A 23,777-nucleotide genomic window follows, 5' to 3' on the forward strand; every position below is an offset into this window, starting at 1 on the left:
CTGTGACAGTTACAGCTTTGGCAATAGCTGTTATTAAAGTTCAGTTCACCCTCCCTGAGTTCTGCGGTTGGGAGTTGATTTGATTTGATTTATTATTGTCACACGTATTAGTATTTGGTGAAAAGTATTGTTTCTTGCATGCTGTACAAACAATGCTTACCGTACATAGGGAAGGAAGGAGAGACTGCAGAATATAATGTTACAGTTATAGCAAGGTGTAGAGAAAAGAGCAAGCTGGAGAGAAAAGTGGATATGGAATCTCAGTCTGATACCCAACAGGCCACACGCGCGCTACATAACCTGCACCGTAAAATGCTCTCCCTGATCTGAATCAATTTGTACCATACTCCTCCAATCGAGCAATTATCTGAAATGCTAGAATCCGCGTGACTGTAGGGCCCCGCAATTTCGAGTGGGGAATTCCTCCACCAATCGAGTGAACTGGTCGATGACCACCAGGCAGATCCTTTTTCCCCAACTGTTAGGCAGTGGTCCAGTGAAATCAATCTGTAAACTCACCCATGGACTTTTGGGTCGTGGCTGGTGGGCCGTCTTGTCCTTTATGGGTTTCCCGGGGTTGTGTTGCGCGCAAATAATACATCGTTGACAATGTTTTGCAACTTACCTACTGACCCCGGGCCACCACCAGTCTCAGAGGATACGACTCAGCATCCCATTGCGTCCTGTGTGGTCCGGTTTATGGTATAGTTTGACTAATTCAGTCTGGATTGAGGACGGGCAACAAGCGGGGATCCATTCCTCCATACGCCCTCCCCCCGCCCCCTTCTGCGGTCCTCTCTGTTCCCATTGGGAATGCTCCTCTACACTGGCTCCCCTCTGTACCTGAGCGATATTTGATCCCTCAAGCCCTGTCGCTGCCACTCGGAGGGTCTGTGGCATTGTGGTTCCAGCAGCCATTCGGGCTGCCAAGTCAGCCATATGTTCCCCTGCTGTTCTTCATTCTCAACTTTCTGGTATGCTTTAATCTTTATCACGGCTACTGCAGCCGGGCGCATGGCGGCATCCTCGGACAATGTTCTCGTGCTTGATGTGACCCCCTCCCGAAGTAACATACCCTCGTCGACTCCAGACGGTCTTATAATTGTGCACGACCCCAAAGGCGTGTCTCCTATCGGTACAAATGTTCGCACTCTGTCCGTCTGCTAACTTCAGGGCTTCAGCTCCGGCTATAGGTTCGGCTACCTGGGCTGAGACGGACCCCTCCAATCCCCCCTGTAGGATGGTGTCACCCTCCTGGTTTTCCAGCTCCCATCCCAGGCGATAATGCCCATTGGCACATCGCCTGGGACCATCTACATAAAAGGTCAAATCAGGGTTGGTGATAAGCTCATCGGCTATTGTTCCCTCTATCTCTTCACCTATTTTAGTCTGACATTGGTGTGCTTCCCCCTCATCGATTAATCCTTCCACAAAGTTAAGGCCTGTTTTCCTGATGATGCCGATGGACTTATCCCGGGGGAGGAGTACCGCCTCCCATGTGGCCCGTCGAGCATCGGACAGTTTTCAGCCTGCCGGTGTTCAACAGTTCCATGATGCGTGCTTGGTGTGTAGGACTAACAAGCTTGACATAGTGACAGACTCGCGGACCCGTACTGCCCAGGCTGCTTAGTCCAGTGTGGGAATGCATCCATGCAGTTCTTTAACAACTGGGAACTCTCGAGTGGTACAGTAAGCTACCGGCCTCATGAGCCCTTCCGCCTTTCCTGGGTGACCCCTGCACTGTACAAACCTCCCTCTCGGTCATAGAATATGTGGAAGGGTTTTGACATGTCTGGTAGATTTAGGTCTGGGCTTCAAGCAGCCGTATGTGATTTCTTGTTCCGGTCCCCCAGTCCACCTCTTTCGATCCTGGTTTTCCCCATTTTACTAAGCTTTCCATTGGTTCTGTCAGAGTAGCAAACTGAGGAATAAAGTTTCTGCACTCGTTAAACAAACCCATTTCTCGCCGTATTCCCCGCACTGTTGTGGGTCGGGGCATGTCGGCGATGGCGGTGTTGCAATCTGTGGGGACGAACATGCTTATGTCATGCCTTAGGTATCGCACGATAGTTTGTCCAATTTGATCATTTCTCGGGTTAACCTTGAAACTCGCCCTCTCCAGTTCGCTAACCAGAACTCCCAAATGCTCCCGGTCAGTTTCCGAAGCTTTTAGGTGATCATCGACCTATTGTAAAATGGTGCTGTTGACCGGGGCGAGTTCGCATGTCTCTAGGGCCCTACTCATTACTATATTTGGTCTGTTATGGAATCCCTGCGGTAAACGGGTCCAGGTATACTGTTTTCCCTTTGAAGTGAACATAGATCAACTAGAGGGTGTTCTCTCGAGGTCACGTTGCTTAAAGCAGGATAGTCAATGGTTATATGGTAGCTCCCGTCTGGTTTCTGGATCAGCCGCATCGGTGAGTTAGTGACCGACATCATTGGTTGCAGGCTGCCCTGTTGGACTACCTCTTGCACTATCCCTTCGGAGAAGCAGGGCCTCCTGTTTAATGGGATATTTTTGGTGCGGTGCGTGCATTGGCCCTAAGTTCTTTTCTGCGGTCGTTTGGATAAGACCACAGTCCTGTTTGCTATTTGCCCATACTCTGGGAATGGACCAGCATAGCTTTCCCAATGTCCAGTCGTTTGACCAGTCTCGGGTCTGGGAGTCTCCGCTCATGCTGCCTATCACGGCAACGTTCCGCGTAGATACCCATTTCCCGTCTATACCAGTCTTTGTGTGCCTTTTTTTGCAGTGTCATGTGAGAGTACCATTAAGAAATGGATGTTTAAGCAATGTACCTTTAAGAAATGGAGTTGGTCATATTACTGAAGTGATGTCAGAGGGTGAGGGGAGCTGAGCTCACTTCTGCTTTTTGAGTTTCAGTTTGAGAACGCAGCTGGGAGTGTCTATGTGTTTTGCTGTGAGCTGCATGAAGAAACACAGAGCGGGTCTGTTGATTTCTGCAATCCAAAGACTATAAATATATTGAATGTAACCTAAATTGCTCCTATTTATGAAGGTTTGAAGTATTTTGGATGTTTAAAGGAACAGTTTGAAGGATTATTTAGTGTTGTAGTCTTTTGGGGTTATCTTGGAAATAATGGGTGTTAAGATATTCAATGTTTGTTTTTAAAAGGTTAACTTGAGTTCATAGAATAAACATTGTTTTGTTTTAAAAACCACTTGTCTATTTCTGCTGCATCACACCTGGAGAGTACGCCGTGTGCTTTCCACACCACAATCTATTAAAAGTTGTGGGTCGGTTGAACTCAATGAAACACTTTGGGTTCTGTAAACCCGGACCCATAACAGCTGCCCATATTAGCTATCTGTCTCGGGCATCAATTATCACCCCTAGTTCACCGAGGGTGTCTATTCATTCCCAGGACAGATCCTTCAGGGTGAGAACATGCCCCAGAACTGAAGGGGCAACATTACTTCATCTAGTTCCAATAATACAGGTTCGCTTTTATAAGCAGTAATTCACTTCCCATCTAGTCCAATCACGGTGAAGTAGTGTCGAAAATGTCAAAGTTAGTTGAGGATAGCCCCCGCATCCTCCGTAGTTAAGGACAGCCCAAATTAGTTAAGGAAGCCCCGTATTAATAAGCATATCACATCGCCGGCCCCCGAACGATGCATTTACCCACATACGGGGATCGGGACCTTTTCTGGGGGCCGACGCTATTCATTGGCGTCTATCTCGGGATAATTGTTGAATGATGTCGAGCAACTGCTGGCGATCCATTTTGTTAACATCAACATGATTCGCATCGCGGTCGCGGTCCTTTCGTTGTGACTTCTGAGGGTCCTTTCCTTCCTGTTCCCCCCCCCCCCAGGATCGCTTAAGGTGCTTGGGGCATTGGTGGCTACCTTGGACTTCTGCTGGCTGTCGACTGCGAAAATTATAAGTCATCATAATTATTAAAAGGGACCAGGCATGTTTTTAAAATTGCCTGGTGCACAGGGCTCAGTCCGTCTCGATGCATCTGTCGATCGGCATTGGGCATGTCGCTATGCACGAGGAAAGCTTCCAATTTCCTATTCCGATATTGCCGGGCTCCTTCCCCTTTATTCTGGATTACCCCTACAATAGCGTTCCAGTTTACAGATACATGACCTAGCGTGACGGTTTTATCGGCTTCTCGAAACGGCGCCTGTTTTTGGGGCGTTTGTGGCCAGTTCCGCAAACCAGGTTGCATCGTGGTGGGTAGTCTCCAATTATGACCAATAGTTCTCGAGAATTTTCATCCTACTCAGCCCCACAACATTATGGAGGTTATGGCAGACTTGCATACTTTACGTTTCTGCCGAAAAGCTGCATTATTACAGCGGGGCTCGAACATGGGTAGTTCGTCCAGTAAAGTTATATTCTCGCCCAGGGACATGGAGACATATGTTATTCGCAACTGAGCCGGTCGTGCCTGTGCCGCTGGGGTTTACTCCCCGTTCGTACGGTTGTGCGTGGGTCGCATGGATGTATTCAACCTTCATAGGGTCCGCTTTGATTAGCAATTCTGGGTCATAGAGCAGTGGGGCGTCCCCCTCCGACACGATGGGGCGCTCGGAACTAGGTCCCTGAGCGTTGGTAATTTCGTCTGTCCTGTCATAGAATCATAGAATTTACAGCGCAGAAGGAGGCAATTTGGCCCATCGGGTCTGCACCGGCCGTTGGAAAGAGCGCCCTACTTAAGCCAACGCCTTCCATCCTATCCCTGTAACATGGTAACCCCACCTATCCTTTTTTGAACTCGGTCTCAAGCACTTTCAGACAATGTTCGACAATGCCTACGTCCCTGAGCGAACTACCCACCACCATTTCACTGCTGACCAGACCCTGTTAACAGGTTCGGAATTCGTCAGCCACCGAATACCATCCGGGCTCCGGGATCAGTTTATCCTTAAAATGCGGAAATATGCTCACCTGGGTCCCTGATGATATCAGTCGACTGAGGAATCCGAGCCACGGCACCAAACTGTTAGCGAGTGTCATGGGAGTGTCACTTTAAGAAAGATTTTGTTTGAGCACAAGGCTTGTCGCACGGCTTCAGTGATTTCATTTGTGGGTGGAGTTCGGCTGTGGTTGTCAGTTGAGAGGGGCTTCCTGGTTTGACTTCATTTTCGGTTCGTTGGTTTGGACTGCAGCAGGTTTCCCTATGTTCTCTGTTTTCATTTTAAAGCTGTTCCAGTGAAATGAAAGCACATTGGGTGTGGCAAACTGCCTTGGTAGCTTTAAAGATAGAGTTGCTTTCCAGAAGGAAACTGGATCAGAATCTCAGGGAAAGGACCAGTCCCATTCAAGTGAAATTACAGCGTGCTGGGCCACGCCCTTTAGTTAGTTTTAATGGATTTTGTGTTGAATTAGGACAGCTACGAAGGGGGGTTCATTAAGAGTTATATACATAGATTACTATAGCTGTTGTGTGTTTTTTGCATAGTTGTAATGGTTAACAAATTCTTGTTTTATATATGTTACCCACATTCTTATAATAAACTTTGTTTTGATAAAAGTGCCCAGGAAATCTGATGAATCACACCTGAAGTGAAGGCTCTTGTGCTCATCCTAGCCAAGCGCAACATAAAAATTATAGGTCAGGTGCGCTTCATAATAGACTTTGAACGTTCTAAACCCTGGCACAGAACACGGGAGAGACACTCGAAGGAATCACTCAACGCGCAGGGCTGGTCCTTGCATCAAATGGTTTATTATGCCGGCGGGGAGATGGTGCCTGTTCAGCCAGTGCCTCTGTCCACCGAACAAAGGAAAAACATCCATTCTTATCCATTTTTAAAACATCTACACAGCCCATTACGGCTGGAACTTGTCCAATTATATTGATTATAGATTCTATACATTAGTCACATATCCAATGAAATTTGGCATTACATAAGGTCGGTTGGTTCATGATTAGCCCATGACCTCGTGGACACGATTCATGGTACCTTGTTAAAATTATCTTCTCTGTCTCCATCTGGAGTCCTCGAGTCTACAGGGTGTAAAATACCCCTGGTTCAGTGGACCTCCTTATCCTTATCGTTGGTTGCGAATGTCTTCCTTAATCCTACATGGCTGTTTTCCATTTAAGACCTAGACCTCCTGCTAGCATCAGGTAACCTTATCTTCCTGAACACTGTTGGGAGAGGGGTGTGTTTCTTGGAAAATGCGACCAGACATTCAATCATCCATCGACTTCAGCGGCAGTTGATAATCCCGCCGGCAAAGTGCGACTCCACGTCGACACCTGCCAGGTAATGAGTATTTGTTTGATGATCTCTCCTAAAAATAACACCTTTGGGCGTTTTGCTCTTCTTTGCGTGCGAGCGAAATGAAAGTTGTAGTTGTGTTGTTGCCCCAGTTAGCTAACTGGGGAATATTACACCTAGGCTAAAAAACGATTTAGTATTTCGACAATTTTTTGATACATATAATGATAGAACACCTGTGTCAGACCAGATAATTCACTCACCCAGCAGCAGTGAGTAGATACAGAAGGGTATTTAGTATGGTGATACACAGGCTGAGAGGGGATGAAGCAGAATAGCGGGCTGCCTTGATATATGCCCATAATGTTTGGAAATACGTAGTCATTTGAGAAGCCCTTTTAAAATTAGCAGCTGTTAGCTGCAAAAAATACTTCCAATTGCAATGAAACTCCAGACGGAGGAAATTGGTTCTCCGGGCGGTGCCTTTCACTTAGGAAATTTGAAGAATGTCATAGAGATGTCATCATTGTGAGCTGATGGAAAACGGGCATTTCGAAGCAATGGTATTCATATCCCGGTGGTTATGGAGCATCAGTATGCGAGAAAAACAGAGTTCTTAAGTCAACGCCTCCTCATCATTATACATGATGAAAGGCCATCGACCTGAAAACATGGACAGAATCTCTCCACTTTAGCCCCTAAGGAATGGCGGGACCATTTTTTGGGGTCATTCGGAGAGCAACTTTAATATCTCCCTTCCCCAGGCTCCCTGAGCAACTAGGGAGGGATGAAGAGTTTACACGCATTCTGCCCGGGTAAGGATTCCTAACTAATTAAAACATGGCCTATCGGCAGCACTACATTTTTTCAGGCTGCCGCAACCACAGGAATAGAGAGGAGATCTGGGAAGTCCTGGAGTTTAGCCACTCACATGGGCGTCTTGCTGCGGTACCTGACGTCTCGCAGAGAGACCTCTACTTGGGGTTGGTGGGCGACGAGGGGAGGGGGACGGGGCTGAGAGGACGGCTTCTCCAACCGAGCAGATGTAAACGGAAATGACGAGGTAATCAGCAGCAGGGTATTATCTTTCTTACCGTGACGTATGTGCTATTGTGAAGAAATCAACCACCCTCAGCTGGCTGACATGGGGCGACGCTGGTGTAGTGCTAATATCTGGAGGCTAGTCATGGAGAGACACAGAGTAATGCTCTCGGGAGCAGGGCTTGCATCCCACCACAGCAGACAGTGAAATTTGAAATAAATAACAAATCACGAATTAATACCCTAATGATGACCATTGAATCATTGCCCGTCATTCTAAAAGCCCATCTAGTTAATAAACTGGTCAGACCTCCAAGTGTCTCTGGAGCACATTTGCTGTGTGGTCGACTCTTAAGTGTCTTCTGAGATGGATGTCTGGGACTGTTTCAGGGCGACAATGGAAGCGCAATAAATGCTACAATAAATAAAAAAGCTGAAATTACAGAACGTTGGGAAATGTGAGCGACATAGCAATGCCTAGTGTCAAGTTTGTTGAGTTGGGCATTCTCCTACACTCTGGTTAACCCTCATTCCACCTAAATCTCCAACATTCACACTGTGTATATTGTCCGCTCATTGTCGCCCTCCAGAAATATTGTCCTTACTTCCACAACACACAAGCCATTAAGAGTATTCACAACTCGTTGAGTTCTCTTCTTGCAGATGAGGAGAGAACTCCAATCGATATAAGCGACACAGACCATGAGAACATTCTCTCTCCAGAGACAAGCAATGTGTACAAAGCTGGTCCACCAAGTCTTGTTTCAGGAGCACACAGGTACCAGCAGCGACCAGCCGGAGGCGTGTGTTTGGTGATCCACTGATGCTCTCATATGTTGGGTCAGCTGAGCATCTGCCTGTAGACCCTGTTTTAGTGGTCGCCCCTCCTTCCAGCTGCTTTTCCATGTCCAGCACCTCTGGCGGGCCAAATGGTTGAGGAGAAACTGATGCTGCTGTCGATCGTTCTCCTCAGAGTTTAGCAACTTGACAGTGGTGCGGCTTCTTTCCGTTACGCCCAGACGATGTGCATGATGCATTTACATGCATTACTTTCAAAGGTGTAATGAAACTCCTGAAAATGGCCAAATGTTATAGATATACCTTCAACTCTGGGTTGAGAAAGTGAGTTTCTGTTGACATTGCGAATTTACGATCAGTTTCTGGTATTTCCTTTGCTTCTATTTAGTTGTCTGTGGAGGTTCTTTACATTTCAGGTGCTGTACAACTGTCTGACTTCAATGTACATCTTACTTAACTCTTCTGTACTAGTCAAGAGTCCAGACGGCTTGTGCATACATGTTGAGTCTAGGGCAGCGGCCTTCCGGAGGGGTCGAATTCGACTCTTTCTTCTTTCGTTGCCGCACTGCAGGTCTCTTGGTCTGCTGTTCCGGTTCATTGATTGTCTCATTGGGTTTGCTGACGGCATCTTGGGGTCTGTGGAAGAACTCCCAGAGCCTCATTCGCCTGCTGAATTCCTCCGTGACTACTGCGAGGCTGATGGGGTCCATTTTGATGATGATGCAGAAATTGAGCCCTCTGCTAAGAACTTCGATTTTTCTGGTGAAGGGCAGAGTCCAACAAGTTGACAATAGATTTCCCTGTATTGTTTTCTACTGTGTCCTGAGCGCAAGTTAAGAATATGGACTCTATCGTGGTTTCCAGGTTCAGGCGTCTGCTGTAGAGCTGGTGTGTGAGGTGGTTGAGGAGTGTGAGAGAGGTGCCACGGCAGAGTCTCTCAGCATAGTCTGTTTTGTAGGTCGAATTGTGTGGATTTGTGATCTGTAGCTCTTTCGGGATTTTGGCTGCTTTCATGCATCTTTGTGGAAATGTAATGTCAGTGTCTATATGGGCGATCTTCTTGGAGATCTTATCCACTTTGAGCCGGCAGTTTGCCGTGTCGAATGTCGCTATGATGTGGAGATGCAAGTGTTGGACTGGGGTGACCACAGTAAGAAGTCTTACAACACCAGGTTAAATTCCAACAGGTTTGATTCGAATCTCAATGCTTTCGGAGCACTGCTCCTTCCTCAGGTGAATGCAGAGGTGGGTTCCCAAAACATAGATATAGACAAAGCCAAAGATGTGATACGATACTTTGAATACGAGTCTGTTATGATTGAATTAACTTGTGGGCACAACCTAATGCTGAGAAAGATGAGAAATTGACAAGGGGAACCTCTTTGTCGCATTGGTGTAAGTCTGGGCCACATGCCTGTGAATTATTTCAAGAGCAGGAGAACCAGTCCGCAATTTGAAATAGAAATTATTAATTGTCTTCAAATTGTTTAGCAAAGTTTTAAAAAGTAATGAATGCGTTAGCATCTAATCTACTCGGAAAAAATAGCACAAATGGTGTCAGAGACTATCGACCCAACAAGCATGGTGTGAATTGTTTGATTTTAAGCAATTGGATTATTATTCAATACTCTGACCCAAGTCAGGTTCCGAGCTCCTCATCGCAGAATCACAGTAAAATGCCGTCATTCTTGTTTACTCTGAATTGTTTGGGGAGACAGGCTCGGAGTCTGCCTCAGCAGGATGCGTATTGGAATCGTGTGCTATTTGCAGTAATGCAATCCACATCCTGGTCATCTAAACTAATCGGACCCGTTCCCTACCCCACCCTTGTATTACACAGCAGCGGCTTAATTAGTCGATTTATACTGAGTAATGTTGTTAACGTGAACATTTCTCACTAAACATGCTAACGCTTTGCTCCATGAGGTTTAATTTTGAGTAGATTCATCTTCCTAATCACTCATAACTCCATTCTAATAATCAGCACATCCTTCATCTATCATAGACGTTTTAAATGCATCAGATACAATTCAAATATATTTGCACTATTACCGGTAATAGATATCTTACGTGTAACGCCAGATGACAATATCCTTCCCGAAAGGACAAGCAAATGGGTTTTTCCATCATTGGAGAGTTCAGTGTGATCAAAGAGACCATCCTTATATCCCCACATTTAATGAACTGAATTCAAAACGCACCACGTGCCGGGGAGCGATTTCAACAAATTTCTCCAGAGAGGCATCACCATCGTTGACTGTCAAGGACGGAACAGCCTGTTTCATTGCTACCTCCTACCAACTACTCACTTCCTCCACCAACGATGAACAGTGGCAGCCGTGTCTACCATCGGCTAGATGCACTGAAGGAACTCACCAAGCTTGCTGGGACAGCAGCCTCCAAAGCCACGACAACTACCACCTCGAATGACATGGGCAGTCAATACCTAATAACACCATGATCTGGAAGTCCCCCACAAGGTCACTCACCATCCGGACTTGGGAATGTATTGCTGTTCCCTCACTGTCACTGGGTCAGATTCCTGGAATTCCCTCCCCAACAGCACTGTTGGTGGTCATAGACAGCACGGACTGCAGCAGAACAAGAAGGTATCTCACTGCCACCTTCTCAAGGCCAATTGCGCATGGGAAATAAATGTCGGTCTTGCCAGTGACACCCGCCCCCATAAATCAATACAGAAATAGCTTTAGCTGCTCTGGATTTCTTGTCCAGCTAAATTCCCAATGGCCTTCTCTCTAAAATCTCTATATCCACACCCTATAGAACTGACCCTTAATTGACACAACAAAAACATTAGTTCTATATATATCATATGAACATTATCAGAGACACTATCATCAGAAGGTGGAAAGTGTTCATAACATTCTATTTGTAGCTAGGTTTATCGAATTGTGCTAATGTTCTCATACTGACACATGAGAAGGCACTTGAAGGTTTTCTTGAAGGATGGATTACACAGTGCGTAGCAGGCTGGGTTGAATGTACTGTTGACGTAACAGAGCCAGCATCCAATAGTCCAGGCTATGTAGGGGACACAGCTTGAACAAATGGTGTAGATGAGCACCATGATAAAGTATGGGCTTAGGGTGATGATAAATACCAGGCAAATAGCCAGGACGGTCCTAGTCACCTTCTTCTCTCGGGATGCCGCTCTCTTCCTTTTCTCAGGAGTGGTCGTGTTCATCCTAATGATCATAGTTTCTGCTCTGATCGCTCCACCATTCCCGTCCTTGTTGCCGGCACTTGGTTCTATTCCTCTGCCGGAGTCGTCACCATTTTTTATTTTGCTAATTATATTTATGCAAGAGAGTTCGAGATTTTCCATCCTCAGACGGTTTGATGGGACCTCACTTGGAGACGTTGACTCATTCGAGGGTTCCTTCTTCTCTTGGCCGCAATTCTCAATTATCATTTCTCCAGGTATTTTGACATTTTGTAGGTTTATGTGTGACAAACCATCAGGTGCACCAGATAAGTTTTCATTATTCTGCTCCATTACCTTGCCCTTTATTAGAAAGTGTGAAATTTTGACCTTGCTTGATGTGGGCTCAAGTTTATTTTCAATTATTCGACTCTTGCTGGCACGAGATATTTTCACAGACAGAATAATCATGATGAGCACAGGGAGATAGAAGGTGACCAGAGAAGTGCTGAAAATTATAGGTGGATTTGAGAGGAACTGTACATAGCATTCACCCTCACCAACTGTCCGCTCCCCTACGATGAACTGCCAGAGGATAATGGGAGGAGCCCAGATGACAAACGGTACCACCCAAGTAGCTGCGATCATTAATCCTGCCACTTTCCCTGTTCTTCTCACGGGGTAGCTGAGGGGCTTTGTCACGCAGAAGTAGCGGTCAAAGCTGATGATTACGAGGCTCAAGGCTGACGTATTAGTGACAACATAATCTAGAGCAAGCCACAAGTCACATACCACTGGGCCCAATGGCCAGTAACCAATGACAGTGTAAATGGTGAATAGATTCATGGAGAACACACCAACAATCAAATCAGCACAGGCCAGGCTTAAAAGAAAGTAATTGTTAATAGTTTGTAAATGTCTGTTTACTTTGATAGAAACGATGACCAAAATGTTTCCAATAATTGTAGCCAAGCTTAAAGATCCTGCTGCAGTCACAGTGAAGGCCATTTCGACCACTTTGTAAAAATTTGCTGTTCCAGGATCAAACAAGTCGGTTACGTTGCTGCGAGATTGATTTAGCTGTGATGCGTTTGCCATCATTCCCCTCTCATGTGTCATGAGCACTGGCGAGGCAGGAATACAGAAAATAAAAATGATTAGGCAACTGCTTTACGATGTGTTGAAGTTAAAATACAAAATACAACTAGTGTCTAAGTGAAGTTCTACCAGCAAAAACATAAAACGCTATCTGCTCAGAGGAACGTCAATATGTTTGTCAAGAGGGATTCTGTTTTAATATGAATCTCCCATAGATCGAGTGCTGTGCAATCAGTTCTGAATTCATTGTTAACGACTTGGTTCGAAATGAATAATGATGATGATGAGCAGCATTGGAAACATCTCTACCAGTGTTTTAGATTAATTTACGCAGTATTGCTCGGTGCAACGCCACTGAGGACTTACACTTTCGGGATTCATGTCTGGGAAGGAGACAGTATTCTGAGTTTTAGTCACTTCATGTCGATGTCATGCATTTGAAAGTAAAAGGTTATGGGGTTATATTAATAGAGTCTGGAGAACACCAAATTTAGCTTCTAATTTCTAGTGATATAGTTTGCACATTTTATGAGAATTGTGGTGAACAAAAATCTGACGATAATTTTCTGATGCTGATATTTGAAGGCGAACGTAGAAATACATCAGAAGGTTTAAAATATCAATAATCTTCACTGAAACTTGTGACGTCAAAATACTCCACGCCGTGTGTTGAATATTTAAATAGCTGACTCACGCCTGTTAACTGACTTATGAAAAATTTAAAAATTAAAATATTGATCATGCCTCTACGTTTTAATTAAGAGTCTGCCGATATAATTGATTGGAAAGAAACGGCGATATATTGGGAAAGGAATGAAAGATAACGGAGGGAGGTGCATGAGAGGGGAAGACAGGATAAGAGAGAAACTCAAGAAAAAGGAGTGAAGGAAAAGGGAACTTCCCCGACAGCCTCCCCGAACAGGCGCCGGAATGTGGCGACTCGGGGCTTTTCACAGTAACTTCATTGAAGCCTACTTGTGACAATAAGTGATTTTCATTTCATTTCAGAGATGAAGCAGAATGAAACATAGAGAAAGAGCTAAAGGCTGAGAAAGAGGGCAAACCAAATGCTAGAACTCAAAACATAGACTCACTACATGGTGCAATATATTGTCGAACCACGTTTTAAATTATGTTCACTGGATGAAAACACTTCTGGAGGGTAAGTTAATGCGATTGCTTCCACATGTGTCAATGCTTTTGGAATTAATTGCACACAGGAAAATAAACGGAAAAATGCAATAAACTAAAACATTGATAGAAAAGCTGCCTTAGGTTTTATGGAGATTGTTGCCTTAGGTTTTATGGAGATTGTAATATCAACAACCCGTTCATTTCACACTGGCTTTCACAATGCCAACATAAATGCTAACCTGCATTATAGAAATCAGGTATAGGTAAGACTGGGCCACTAACTATGTCAAGTAAAGACTGCGTGATGGAAATTAGTTTCGCTCCTCTTTCGAATCGCAAAGACCCGCTCACAAAAGTTGGCACTTGTTAGGTTTCCACATGCATCTCGTGTATTTTAATTTGAAGGGCATCAATCCTTAAGGCCTGGCAGTGGGCACGATCATTAGGGCCATGGAGACAGGGAAGTTATCTCATCAGAGGTTGGATAAACAGCAAAGCTATGATGTGGCCCCATCTTCAAATTCCGCTGTTGTCCAGTAACGTCCCATGCCGGGAGAATGTATTTCCCAATATACGCTATCAAAATGTTCAATTGTTATTAAGAATTGCATTTGTTTAAAAATATTTTCTGACGTTTAAAGCAGATATGTCATCATCAATTTATCATTTGCTCTTCGCAATTGTGTTCATTCAGAATTCACAACATCCGTGTCAGGCTTTCTCTTGTCTAATTTCCTGCGCAACCCACACCCCATCCTCAAAACCCGAGTGGCTGAAGTGAAGGTATATTCTTGCCAGTGCAGGACAGAAAGGTTATTGTACGAATAGCTAATTAGGATATTGCAAGCCGGACAGGGGGAAATCATGGTAATGTCATTTCTGGAGGAATAACAAGGCAAAGGAATACACAACGAACGGGAGGGCGATCAGAACTACAAAGGGCCAGAGGGACCTTCGGGTGCATCGATCCCAGAAGGCGGCAGAATAGGTAGATGAAGTGGTTAGAAGGCATATGGAACGTGCATTTATTAGCCGATGCACAGAAGAAACGAGCACGAAGGCTCTGGTGGAGCTGTATAAAATGCTCCTCAAACCGCAGTTAGAGTACTGTTCTGATCGCCACTCTCGGATTGCTCTACTGACGCTGCAGAGAAGATTCATGAGGATATTGCCTGCGCTGGATCGTTTTTTGATTTGAATTGATTTGATTAATTATTGTCACATGTATTAGTACACAGTGAAAAGTATTGTTTCTTGCATGCTGTACAAACAATGTATACCGTACATAGGGAAGGAAGGAGAGACTGCTGAATATAATGTTACAGTTATAGCAAGGTGTAGAGAAAATATCAACTTAATACGAGGTAGGTCCATTCAAAAGTCGGATGGTAGCAGGGAAGAATCTGTTCTTGAGTCGGTTGGTACGTGACCTTAAACTTTGGTATCTTTTTCCTGACGGAAGAAGGTGGAAGAGAGTATGTCCGGGGCACGTGGGGTCCTTAATTATGCTGGCTGCCTTGCCCAGGCAGCGGGAATTGTCGACAGAGTTGGTAGATGGGAGGCTGGTTTGCATGATGTGTTGGGCTATATTCACGACCGTTTGTAATTCCTGCGGTCTTGGGCAGAGCAGGATCCATACCAAGCTGTTATACAGCCAGAAAGATTGCTCTGATCATTTCAGCTATGATGAGAGGTTTTTTTGGACTGTGGTTGTTTCCTTGGACAATAAGCGGCTGAAGGGGTGGGGGGGACATTATTGAGGTGGACAAAATTATGAAGGACATAGATAGGGTAGTTAGGAAAAGACCCTTCCTCCTATTAGAGGGAACAACAACCATGTAGCATAACTTTAAGATAAGGGATCCGAGACTCAAAGTGAGGAATTTGAGGAAAATACGTTTTCATCCAGAAGGGACTGGGGATCACGAACCCGCTGCCTGAGTGGTATACATTTAAGAAGCATTTAGATGAACAGTTGAAACACCACGGATCTGGTGCTGTAAAATAAGATTACACTAGATAGGTGCTTAATGGCTAGTGCAAAGATGGGCCGAAGGGTCCGCTTAGGTACTGTAAAACGCTATGACTTTATGAAGAAGACTTTTCATGAAACCTCAAGATCGACCTGTTGTTTCTTTCCACCCTGTCCGGTTCTGGACTGCATTCCCGTCATTGGTTGCATATTTATTTTTCATTCCAAAAAAAAATCTTGCTACCAATTATCTCATGTACATTTCAATGCAACTTTGACTAATACCATGTTTCCACTCAGTCTTTTGACAACTTAGCAAAATGGCGACGTCACCATCATTCCTGAATAACGGATAAGTCACTGAAACAAATGGCATGTCAATGACTGCCACTGATCAGTCATTTTGCAATCTACTTTGCCTTCAACATTCCAGAGTCCCAATTTAACTTTGCAATGGTTTGTGTGTTATCTAACCAATGAAATCGTCCTTCGCTCATTTTTATTGAGTTTTGGAAAATCTCAATCAGATTATTTCCTGTAGCTGTCACGTTTCCTGCCTTCTCACCGCCTGTGTCCCAGTTTCCGTTATGGACACCATATCCTAGCACATTCAACAAACAGACGTAGGTCATTCAGCCCCTGAAGCTTGTTTCAACATGCAATTAGTTCATGTCTGATCTGTGCCTCAATTTCATTATCCCGCCTTTCCTTGATAGCCTTAAGTAACAAAAATACAGCAAACCCAGAATTTGAAATCTCAATTCATTCAGCATTCCTGGCCTTCGAGCGAGAGATTGCCAGAGTTTAGAGGTTGATGCAATGTGCTGAACAATAATTCTCAACTTTAGAGCCTGGGTTTAAATCTAGACACGTCGGGTTTTGGATTTCGTGGCATACTTTCTATGAGAATGCTTTACCTACACGCGTGGATGACACCTGGAGATTTCCTTGGATATGTGCAAATTCAAACTGGGAACAGAAAGGGAGAATCCATAGCACGGTGGTCATTGCCTCTTTCCGAGCTGTTCTCTTTGATATCATTTCTTCTGCAAGGAAGAATTAAAGCACACCAGTATTGTAAAAATAGAGCAATAATGTGTGTTTACAGGCGGCAATTCGAAGTAATGGAGATTCTAGAGAGCATTCCTGCTCCTGATGGCTCCACAGGATTGAATTTTGAAATAATTCAAAATTCACATGTTTGTGAGCATGCCTTTGTTTAGATCACAACAGCCTCTGCGGATTCCTTGAAGGGAACTGGGACCATTCTTGCACCTAGCTCGGAATTTGCCTGGTATCTATCTTCGATTTCAGCAGGAGCGGAGCAGGTTAGTCAATTTCAGCGGGAGCAGTGCGCAAGTGATTTCTGGGAGGTAAGTTTCTCCTTTAAAAACACTTGTCTTTGCAGGAGCAGGCCAGTTGATTTCAGCGGGAGCGGAGCAGGTTAGTCAATTTCAGCGGGAGCAGTGCGCAAGTGATTTCTGGGAGGTAAGTTTCTCCTTTAAAAACACTTGTCTTTGCAGGAGCAGGCCAGTCGATTTCAGCGGGAGCGGTGCGTTAGTGATTTCTGGGAGACCTTCACAGGAGCAGGCTAGTCAATTTCAGCGGTAAACACTTACCTGGTCCCGTTTTCGGTCCCTCTTTGCTGTTTTTAAAAAAAATTTAGTGTTTAAGGCGGGAACAGGAAGTTCGACCCGCGGACTTCTGGGAAGACCCTCACCAATAAATTCTGGTGGAGAGGAAACCCGAGACACCTATACAAACCTAACCTCTCCAACCTTCCCTCTTAGACAACCCGCCCATTCCTGATATTACTCTGGTAAGCAATGTCGGAAATGTTGCAAACGCATTTATGTTGTTCATTAAATAAAGAGACCAATATTTTACACAATACTCCAGATTTGGTCTCAACAAAGCCCTGCACAAGTCAATCATAAACATCTCATTGAGCTAAGGGAAGAATTCGGTGCAGGATCTGTGTGTCGTGATTCCGAATTAAAGATAATTCCTTCTCTGTCAACCATTATCAGTTGCAGAAGGGAGTAATTCAATAACCACAATGCAATATTCTGACCCTTAAGTAGACAGGTGACAAAAGTGACCACTCACGAGATACCAAAACGCAGGACGATATCAGGGATTAATAAGCCCGAAAACAACTCAAATGTTCCAGGAACTACACTCAGCGTAGGAGTGAGTTATACAGAGGACTTGAGTAAAGTAACAGTGTTTTCATATTTCTTATCCGCCAATAAATAAGTGACAACTATTTCTGCTAATGCATTCCACATGGAAACAGACCAATGTCCATACATTTCACACCCAGGCGTTTTATATTTTCAGTGATACAAGAAGACACATTTATTCTCAGCTGAGTTGATGGAGTTAAACTGCAGATGTAAATAAAGAGATCTAAATAAACCAAGGATTATCCCTGACAGGGCGTCTGTCTTACGTAGGGGATGAGATTAGCACGTCACAGATTGTAACCAGAGACCAGCTCACACGAACAGATTTAGCGAATTTCAATGATCACGGTAACTTACCTGGGACACCAATGACGGCAAGAAATATGTTGTATATCTGACTGATACTGTGAAATGTTTCCATAATTCTGTGTCCCTTCCTGCTGCAGCCAACGTCTCTGAATGAAACTCTGAGGTGATCCATTCACAGAGCCTTTTATTTATACCATGTGGCATCTCCACCGGGGGTATCGAGGTTGCATCATCAACATATTCTTTAAAAAAACAAGCAGGTGACGACAGTGAACTAACTCCCTGTTGAATCAATTTAATTTTGGTGTTTAATTGGAAAACCCAAAATACTGAACAACGTTGATCACTTTATCTACCTAAAGAACATTTGGAGTGCACACCCACCGATGGTATTGATCTTTCAAACACCATCAGGTCCGTGTCTCGATCTCAGACTGTTTCAGTGAAACGTCACTCTGTTATGTCCATTGCACAATGACATTTCAAACTTCCCGGACGACAGGGTGGCGCAGTGGTTAGCACTGCTACCTAGGGCGCTGACGAACCTGCTACGATCCCGCCCCCGGGTCACTGCCTCTGTGGAGTTTGCACATTCTGTCCTTGTCTGTGTAGGTTTGGCCACGCTAAATTGCCCCATATTTGGAAAAATCTAATTTGGCCCTCTAAACTAAAAAAATAAAGTGTGAACTTCCCTCTCCGAGCTAATGACATCTCTCAAATTAGCAGGACCCTTCAGATTAATACAAGTCTTCAGATTGTATATATTTTTACATCTTTCATGGGATGTTTGCATCACAGGGAGGGCAGCATTTTCACCCATCATTAATAGCTTCTGAAAGTTGGTGGCATCTATCTCCTTGCGCCACTACAGTCCCAGTGGTGTAGTGTTGCCAACCTACTGTGAGAAAGCGAATTCCAGATTTTTCTGTACATAGGCAATGAAGGGACAGCAAACTAGTCCCGAGCTGGAATTGTATGAGGGTTGGTGTGTTTTGGCGATTCCACCCCCAGGCCCTTGCTTCAAGTTAATAGAGGCTGGCGTTTTGGAAGGTGCTGTCAAAGAAGGTTTGTTCTGTTACTTCAACATACATTGTAAATGGTACCGCTGCCAGTAATAAAGGGAGCAAAAATGTAAGGTGGTAGATAGAGTGCCGTCACCGGGGCTCTTTTTTCTGTGAATGTTTTGAGTTAATGGAGCTGCACACATCTTGCCCAGTGGAGAGTTTTCAATCAAAATGTGGTTGTCACTCTCAACAACAATCTCATGGACAGATGCATCCATGGGTACAACACATGAAAGACCATTCAGCCCACTGTATCTGTGCTGTTTCACTGAAGGAGCAATTCGCCTTGTACCCGCCCCCAGCTTTCTCCCCATAGTCTGCATAAACATCATTTGTAGATAGTAATCTAATTACCTCCATTGTACCTGCCGACCACACATTCTGGTGTATTCCAGATCCCGGACACACGCTGCATGTAGAAATCATCCTCATGACTTTCTTGTTTCTTTTGCAAGTTACCTTACATCTGCACCTTCTTGAGATTTATTTTGCCACCAAGTGGAACATTTTTTCCAAATCTAGTCTGTTCCTCAGGGTTAGGATTACATCATGAAAACCTCCACTCAGCCATCTGTTCTATGCGGGAAGGAGAGCGATCATTTCCCATCGATCTAGTTAACTAAACTTTCTTATCCTCACCCTTGGATCTGTTTTTACAGGACATGGTCAGTTCTAGATGTCAGAGGACTGGCAGATGATGGTGCAGTTGCCACCTTTGGAACTATTGTACAAGAAGCCAAATTAGTAGTTTGGAGCTCTCATTTTCATAGAATCATAGAACTTACAGTGCAGAAGGAGGCCATTCGGCCCATCCAGTCTGCACCGGCTCTTGGAAAGAGCACCCTACCCAAGGTCAACACCTCCACCCTATCCCCATAGCCCAGTAACCCCACCCAACACTAAGGGCAATTTTGGACACTAAGGGCAATTTATCATGGCCAATCCACCTAACCTGCACATCTTTGGACTGTGGGAGGAAACCGGAGCACCCGGAGGAAACCCACGCACACACGGGGAGGATGTGCAGACTCCGCATAGACAGTGACCCAAGCCGGAATCGAACCTGGGACCCTGGAGCTGTGAAGCAATTGTGCTATCCACAATGCTACCGTGCTGCCCTTCACTCCTTCACTCTCTGAATTTGTTGGAGAAGTGTTCACCCTTGTGGGGAAATCAAGAACTGTGAGGCACAAATACTGGAAAGATGCAAGTAATCCAGTCAGGAGAGCAGGGGTAAATTCTTCAGTTGCTCAGAAGATGGAGCTCTCTAACACCACACGTGGCTGAGCAAAATAGCCTTGAATCATTTGAGTGGCGGCAATGTAGTGGTAATGCCACTGGGGCAGTAATCCAGTAGGTCCAGTATAATGCTCTGGGGTCACGGGTCCAAAACCTTCCATGGCAACGGATGGAATTCAAATTCATTCAATAATTGTAAAACTAAGAGCTGGTCTCAGTGACACTCACCATAAACCCATCGGGTTTTTTTTGCCAAAAGATTTGATACACGAATGTACTTACCTGCTCTGGCCTACTTGTGACAGGTGTCCCACAGCAACGTGTTTGACTCCATGTACCACCTAAAATTGCCTCGTAACTTCTATCAACAACCACTATGAAGTGAGCAATGAATACAGTTGGGTGGCACTGGACAAACAATAGCACACGATCAGGGTCCTTCCTGATTATTCGCTGTTTATTACCTAAAATGCCTTTTCTTTTCTTTTGTTGTTATATTTTTGGTCGAGAGATGTTTAATGGACCTGTGACTTCAAGCCAAAGCGGTCTGTTACAACCTGTGCCTCCATTCCTGGATAGCATGTTCCAAAGCATGAGTTTCATCCAGATTGCAATTTCCTTTAGAGATCATAAGGTTCTGAGTGACAGCTCTTCTGTTGTGTGCTCCAATATCGAAAGGAGAAGGGAGTTGCATTCTTTCAGTTATTGATATGGAAACTTATGCGAGACAGTACACAATTAAAAATGTGCAGCATTTTATTCAGTTATATTTCAGCATTAGGTGAGCTGAGCAGAGGTGTGGTCACTTGATTTAACGTAGGTAGTCTTAGTGATTCTCCAGAAATGTGTGTTAGGAAGTTCTCCTCGGGGTCAAATATAACATCAAAGGTGGGAATATCTTGTTTGATCTCAGATAGTTGTCTAAAAGATGAATGTAGATGGTGGTTAAAGAGTGCGGTGCATGTATTTGTTCTTCCCAATATTTATTTGGATGCTACCAGAACTGAGGGATTTTAGATCTCAGAGATTGACGGGTAACATTGCACTGATTGGGATCTTTGCTTCTTGGAAAGGAGGTGGGCCGAGGGAACCAAACTGAGGTTGTTAACATTCTGAATGGGACTAGAGGTCACAAAGACAAGGGCGTTACAAAAAGGAACAATGGGGAAATGAGGAGCCAATTCTTAGGCTGGTTAAAATGTGTCACTCACTAACACCAGACTGTTTGAGGAAAATAGCTTCAAAGCCATTAAAGTGAAACAAGGGGGGGAACTGATATCCATAAGGGCACATAAAGGGAAGCAAGAGGGTAAAGAAAGGGAGCGATTGTTGAAAGAACTTTTGAGGGTGGACAGGCAATATGCGGAGGCACCGGAGGAGGGACTGTACAGGGAAAGACAACGGTTTCATGTGGAATTTGACCTGCTGATCACGGGTAAGGCAGAGGCACAGTGGAGGAGGGCACAGGGTGTACAGTATGAGTATGGAGAGAAGGCGAGTCGGCTACTGCCCCACCAATTGAGAAAGAGGGGAGCAGCGAGGGAGATAGGTGGGGTGAGAGATGAGGAGGGAGAGATGGAATGGGGAGCGGAGAGAGTGAACGGGGTGTTCAAGGCATTCTATGAGAGGTTCTATAAGGCTCAGCCCCTGGAAGGGAAGGAGGGAATGATGTGTTTCCTGGATCAGCTGGAATTCCCAAAGGTGGAGGAGCAGGCGAGGGCAGGACTGGGAGCACAGATTGAGATGGAGGAGGTGGTAAAAGGGATTGGGAGCATGCAGGCGGGGAAGGCCCCGGGACCGGACGGATTCCCGGTGGAATTTTATAGGAAATATATGGACCTACTGGCCCCGCTTTTGACGAGAACCTTGAATGAGGCCAGGGAAAGGGGGCAGTTGCCCCCGACTATGTCGGAGGCGACGATATCGCTCCTTTTGAAGAAGGAAAAAGACCCGCTGCAGTGTGGGTCCTACAGGCCCATTTCCCTTTTAAATGTAGATGCTAAGCTCCTGGCCAAGGTGATGGCGACGAGGATAGAGGACTGTGTCCCGGGGGTGGTCCACGAGGATCAAACTGGGTTCGTTAAGGGGAGACAGCTGAACACGAACATACGGAGGTTGCTAGGGGTAATGATGATGCCCCCACCAGAGGGGGAGGTGGAGATAGTGGTGGCGATGGATGCCGAGAAAACATTCGACAGAGTGGAGTGGGATTATCTGTGGGAGGTGCTGAGGAGATTTGGTTTTGGAGAAGGGTTTATTGGATGGGTACAGCTGCTGTGTCGGGCCCCGGTGGCGAGTGTGGTCACAAACAGGCAGAGGTCTGACTACTTCCGTCTTCATAGAGGGACGAGGCAGGGGTGTCCCCTGTCTCCGTTACTGTTTGCATTGGCGATTGGGCCCCTGGCCATAGCACTGAGGGGCTCCAGGATGTGGAGGGGAGTACTCAGGCGAGGAGAAGAACACCGGGTTTCTTTGTATGCAGATGATTTATTGCTGGATGTTGCGGGCCCAGTGGAGGGGATGCTTGAGATAATGCAGACACTCAGGGAATTTGGGGAATTTTCGGGGTACAAATTGAATATGGGGAAGGTGAGTTGTTTGTGGTGCATCCGGGGGAGCAGAGCAGGGGAATAGATGACTTACCGCTGAGGAAGGTAACAAGAGATTTCCGGTACTTAGGGATTCAGATAGCGAGGAGTTGGGGAACCTTACATAGGCTTAATATAACAAGATTGGTGGAGCAGGTGGAGGAGGATTTTAAGAGGTGGGACATGGTGCCCCTGTCACTGGTGGGTAGGGTGCAGGCGGTCAAAATGGTAGTCCTCCCAAGATTCCTTTTTATGTTTCAGTGCCTTCCGGTGATGGTCACGAAGGCTTTTTTCAAGAAAATTGAGAAAAGTGTCATGAGTTTTGTGTGGGCCGGGAAGACCCCGAGAGTGAGGAGGGGGTTCTTGCAGCGTAGCAGGGATAGCGGGGGCTGGCACTACCGAGCCTAAGTGAATACTACGGGGCCGCCAATATCTCAATGGTGTGTAAGTGGATGGGAGAAGGGGAGGGAGCGGCGTGGAAGAGATTGGAGATGGCGTCCTGCAAAGGAACCAGCCTACAAGCACTGGTGACGGCGCCGTTGCCGTTCTCCCCAAAGAAATACACCACAGGTTCAGTGGTGGTGGCAACGCAAAAAATTTTGGGGCAGTGGAGACGACATAGGGGAATGACGGGAGCCTCGGTGCGGTCCCCGATAAGAAATAATCATAGGTTTGTCCCAGGAAGAATAGATGGGGGATTTAGAGCATGGCAGAGAGCTGGGGTTGTGCAACTGAGAGATCTGTTCGTAGACGGGACGTTTGCGAGTCTGGGAGCGCTGATGGAAAAATATGGGTTGCCCCAAGGGAATGCATTTCGGTACATGCAACTGAGGGGTTTTGCGAGGCAACAGGTGAGGGAATTCCCGCAGCTCCCGACGCAGGAGATTCAGGATAGAGAGATCTCAGGGACATGGGTGGGGGATGGTAGGGTGTCGGATATATACAGGGAATATATATATATGTCGGAGAAACAG

The 23,777-nt window shown here is 45.5% G+C and overlaps 1 protein-coding gene across 1 annotated transcript; it reads right to left on the reverse strand.

Moving 5' to 3' along the window:
* Positions 1–10,949: 10,949 nt before the first annotated feature.
* LOC140389376 (muscarinic acetylcholine receptor M2-like) lies at positions 10,950–12,311 on the reverse strand. The gene has a single exon (XM_072473539.1). The coding sequence runs from the start codon at positions 12,309–12,311 to the stop codon at positions 10,950–10,952; it is 1,362 nt and encodes a 453-aa protein (XP_072329640.1).
* Between the last annotated feature and the right edge of the window lie 11,466 nt (positions 12,312–23,777).

Source organism: Scyliorhinus torazame, chromosome 14 (genome assembly GCF_047496885.1).
Source record: "Scyliorhinus torazame isolate Kashiwa2021f chromosome 14, sScyTor2.1, whole genome shotgun sequence".
NCBI classification, from domain to species: domain Eukaryota; kingdom Metazoa; phylum Chordata; class Chondrichthyes; order Carcharhiniformes; family Scyliorhinidae; genus Scyliorhinus; species Scyliorhinus torazame.

Bases quoted from the DNA above. Each gene is read 5' to 3' on its own strand.
- LOC140389376 (XM_072473539.1), bottom strand. From the start codon at position 12,311: ATGATGGCAAACGCATCACAGCTAAATCAATCTCGCAGCAACGTAACC.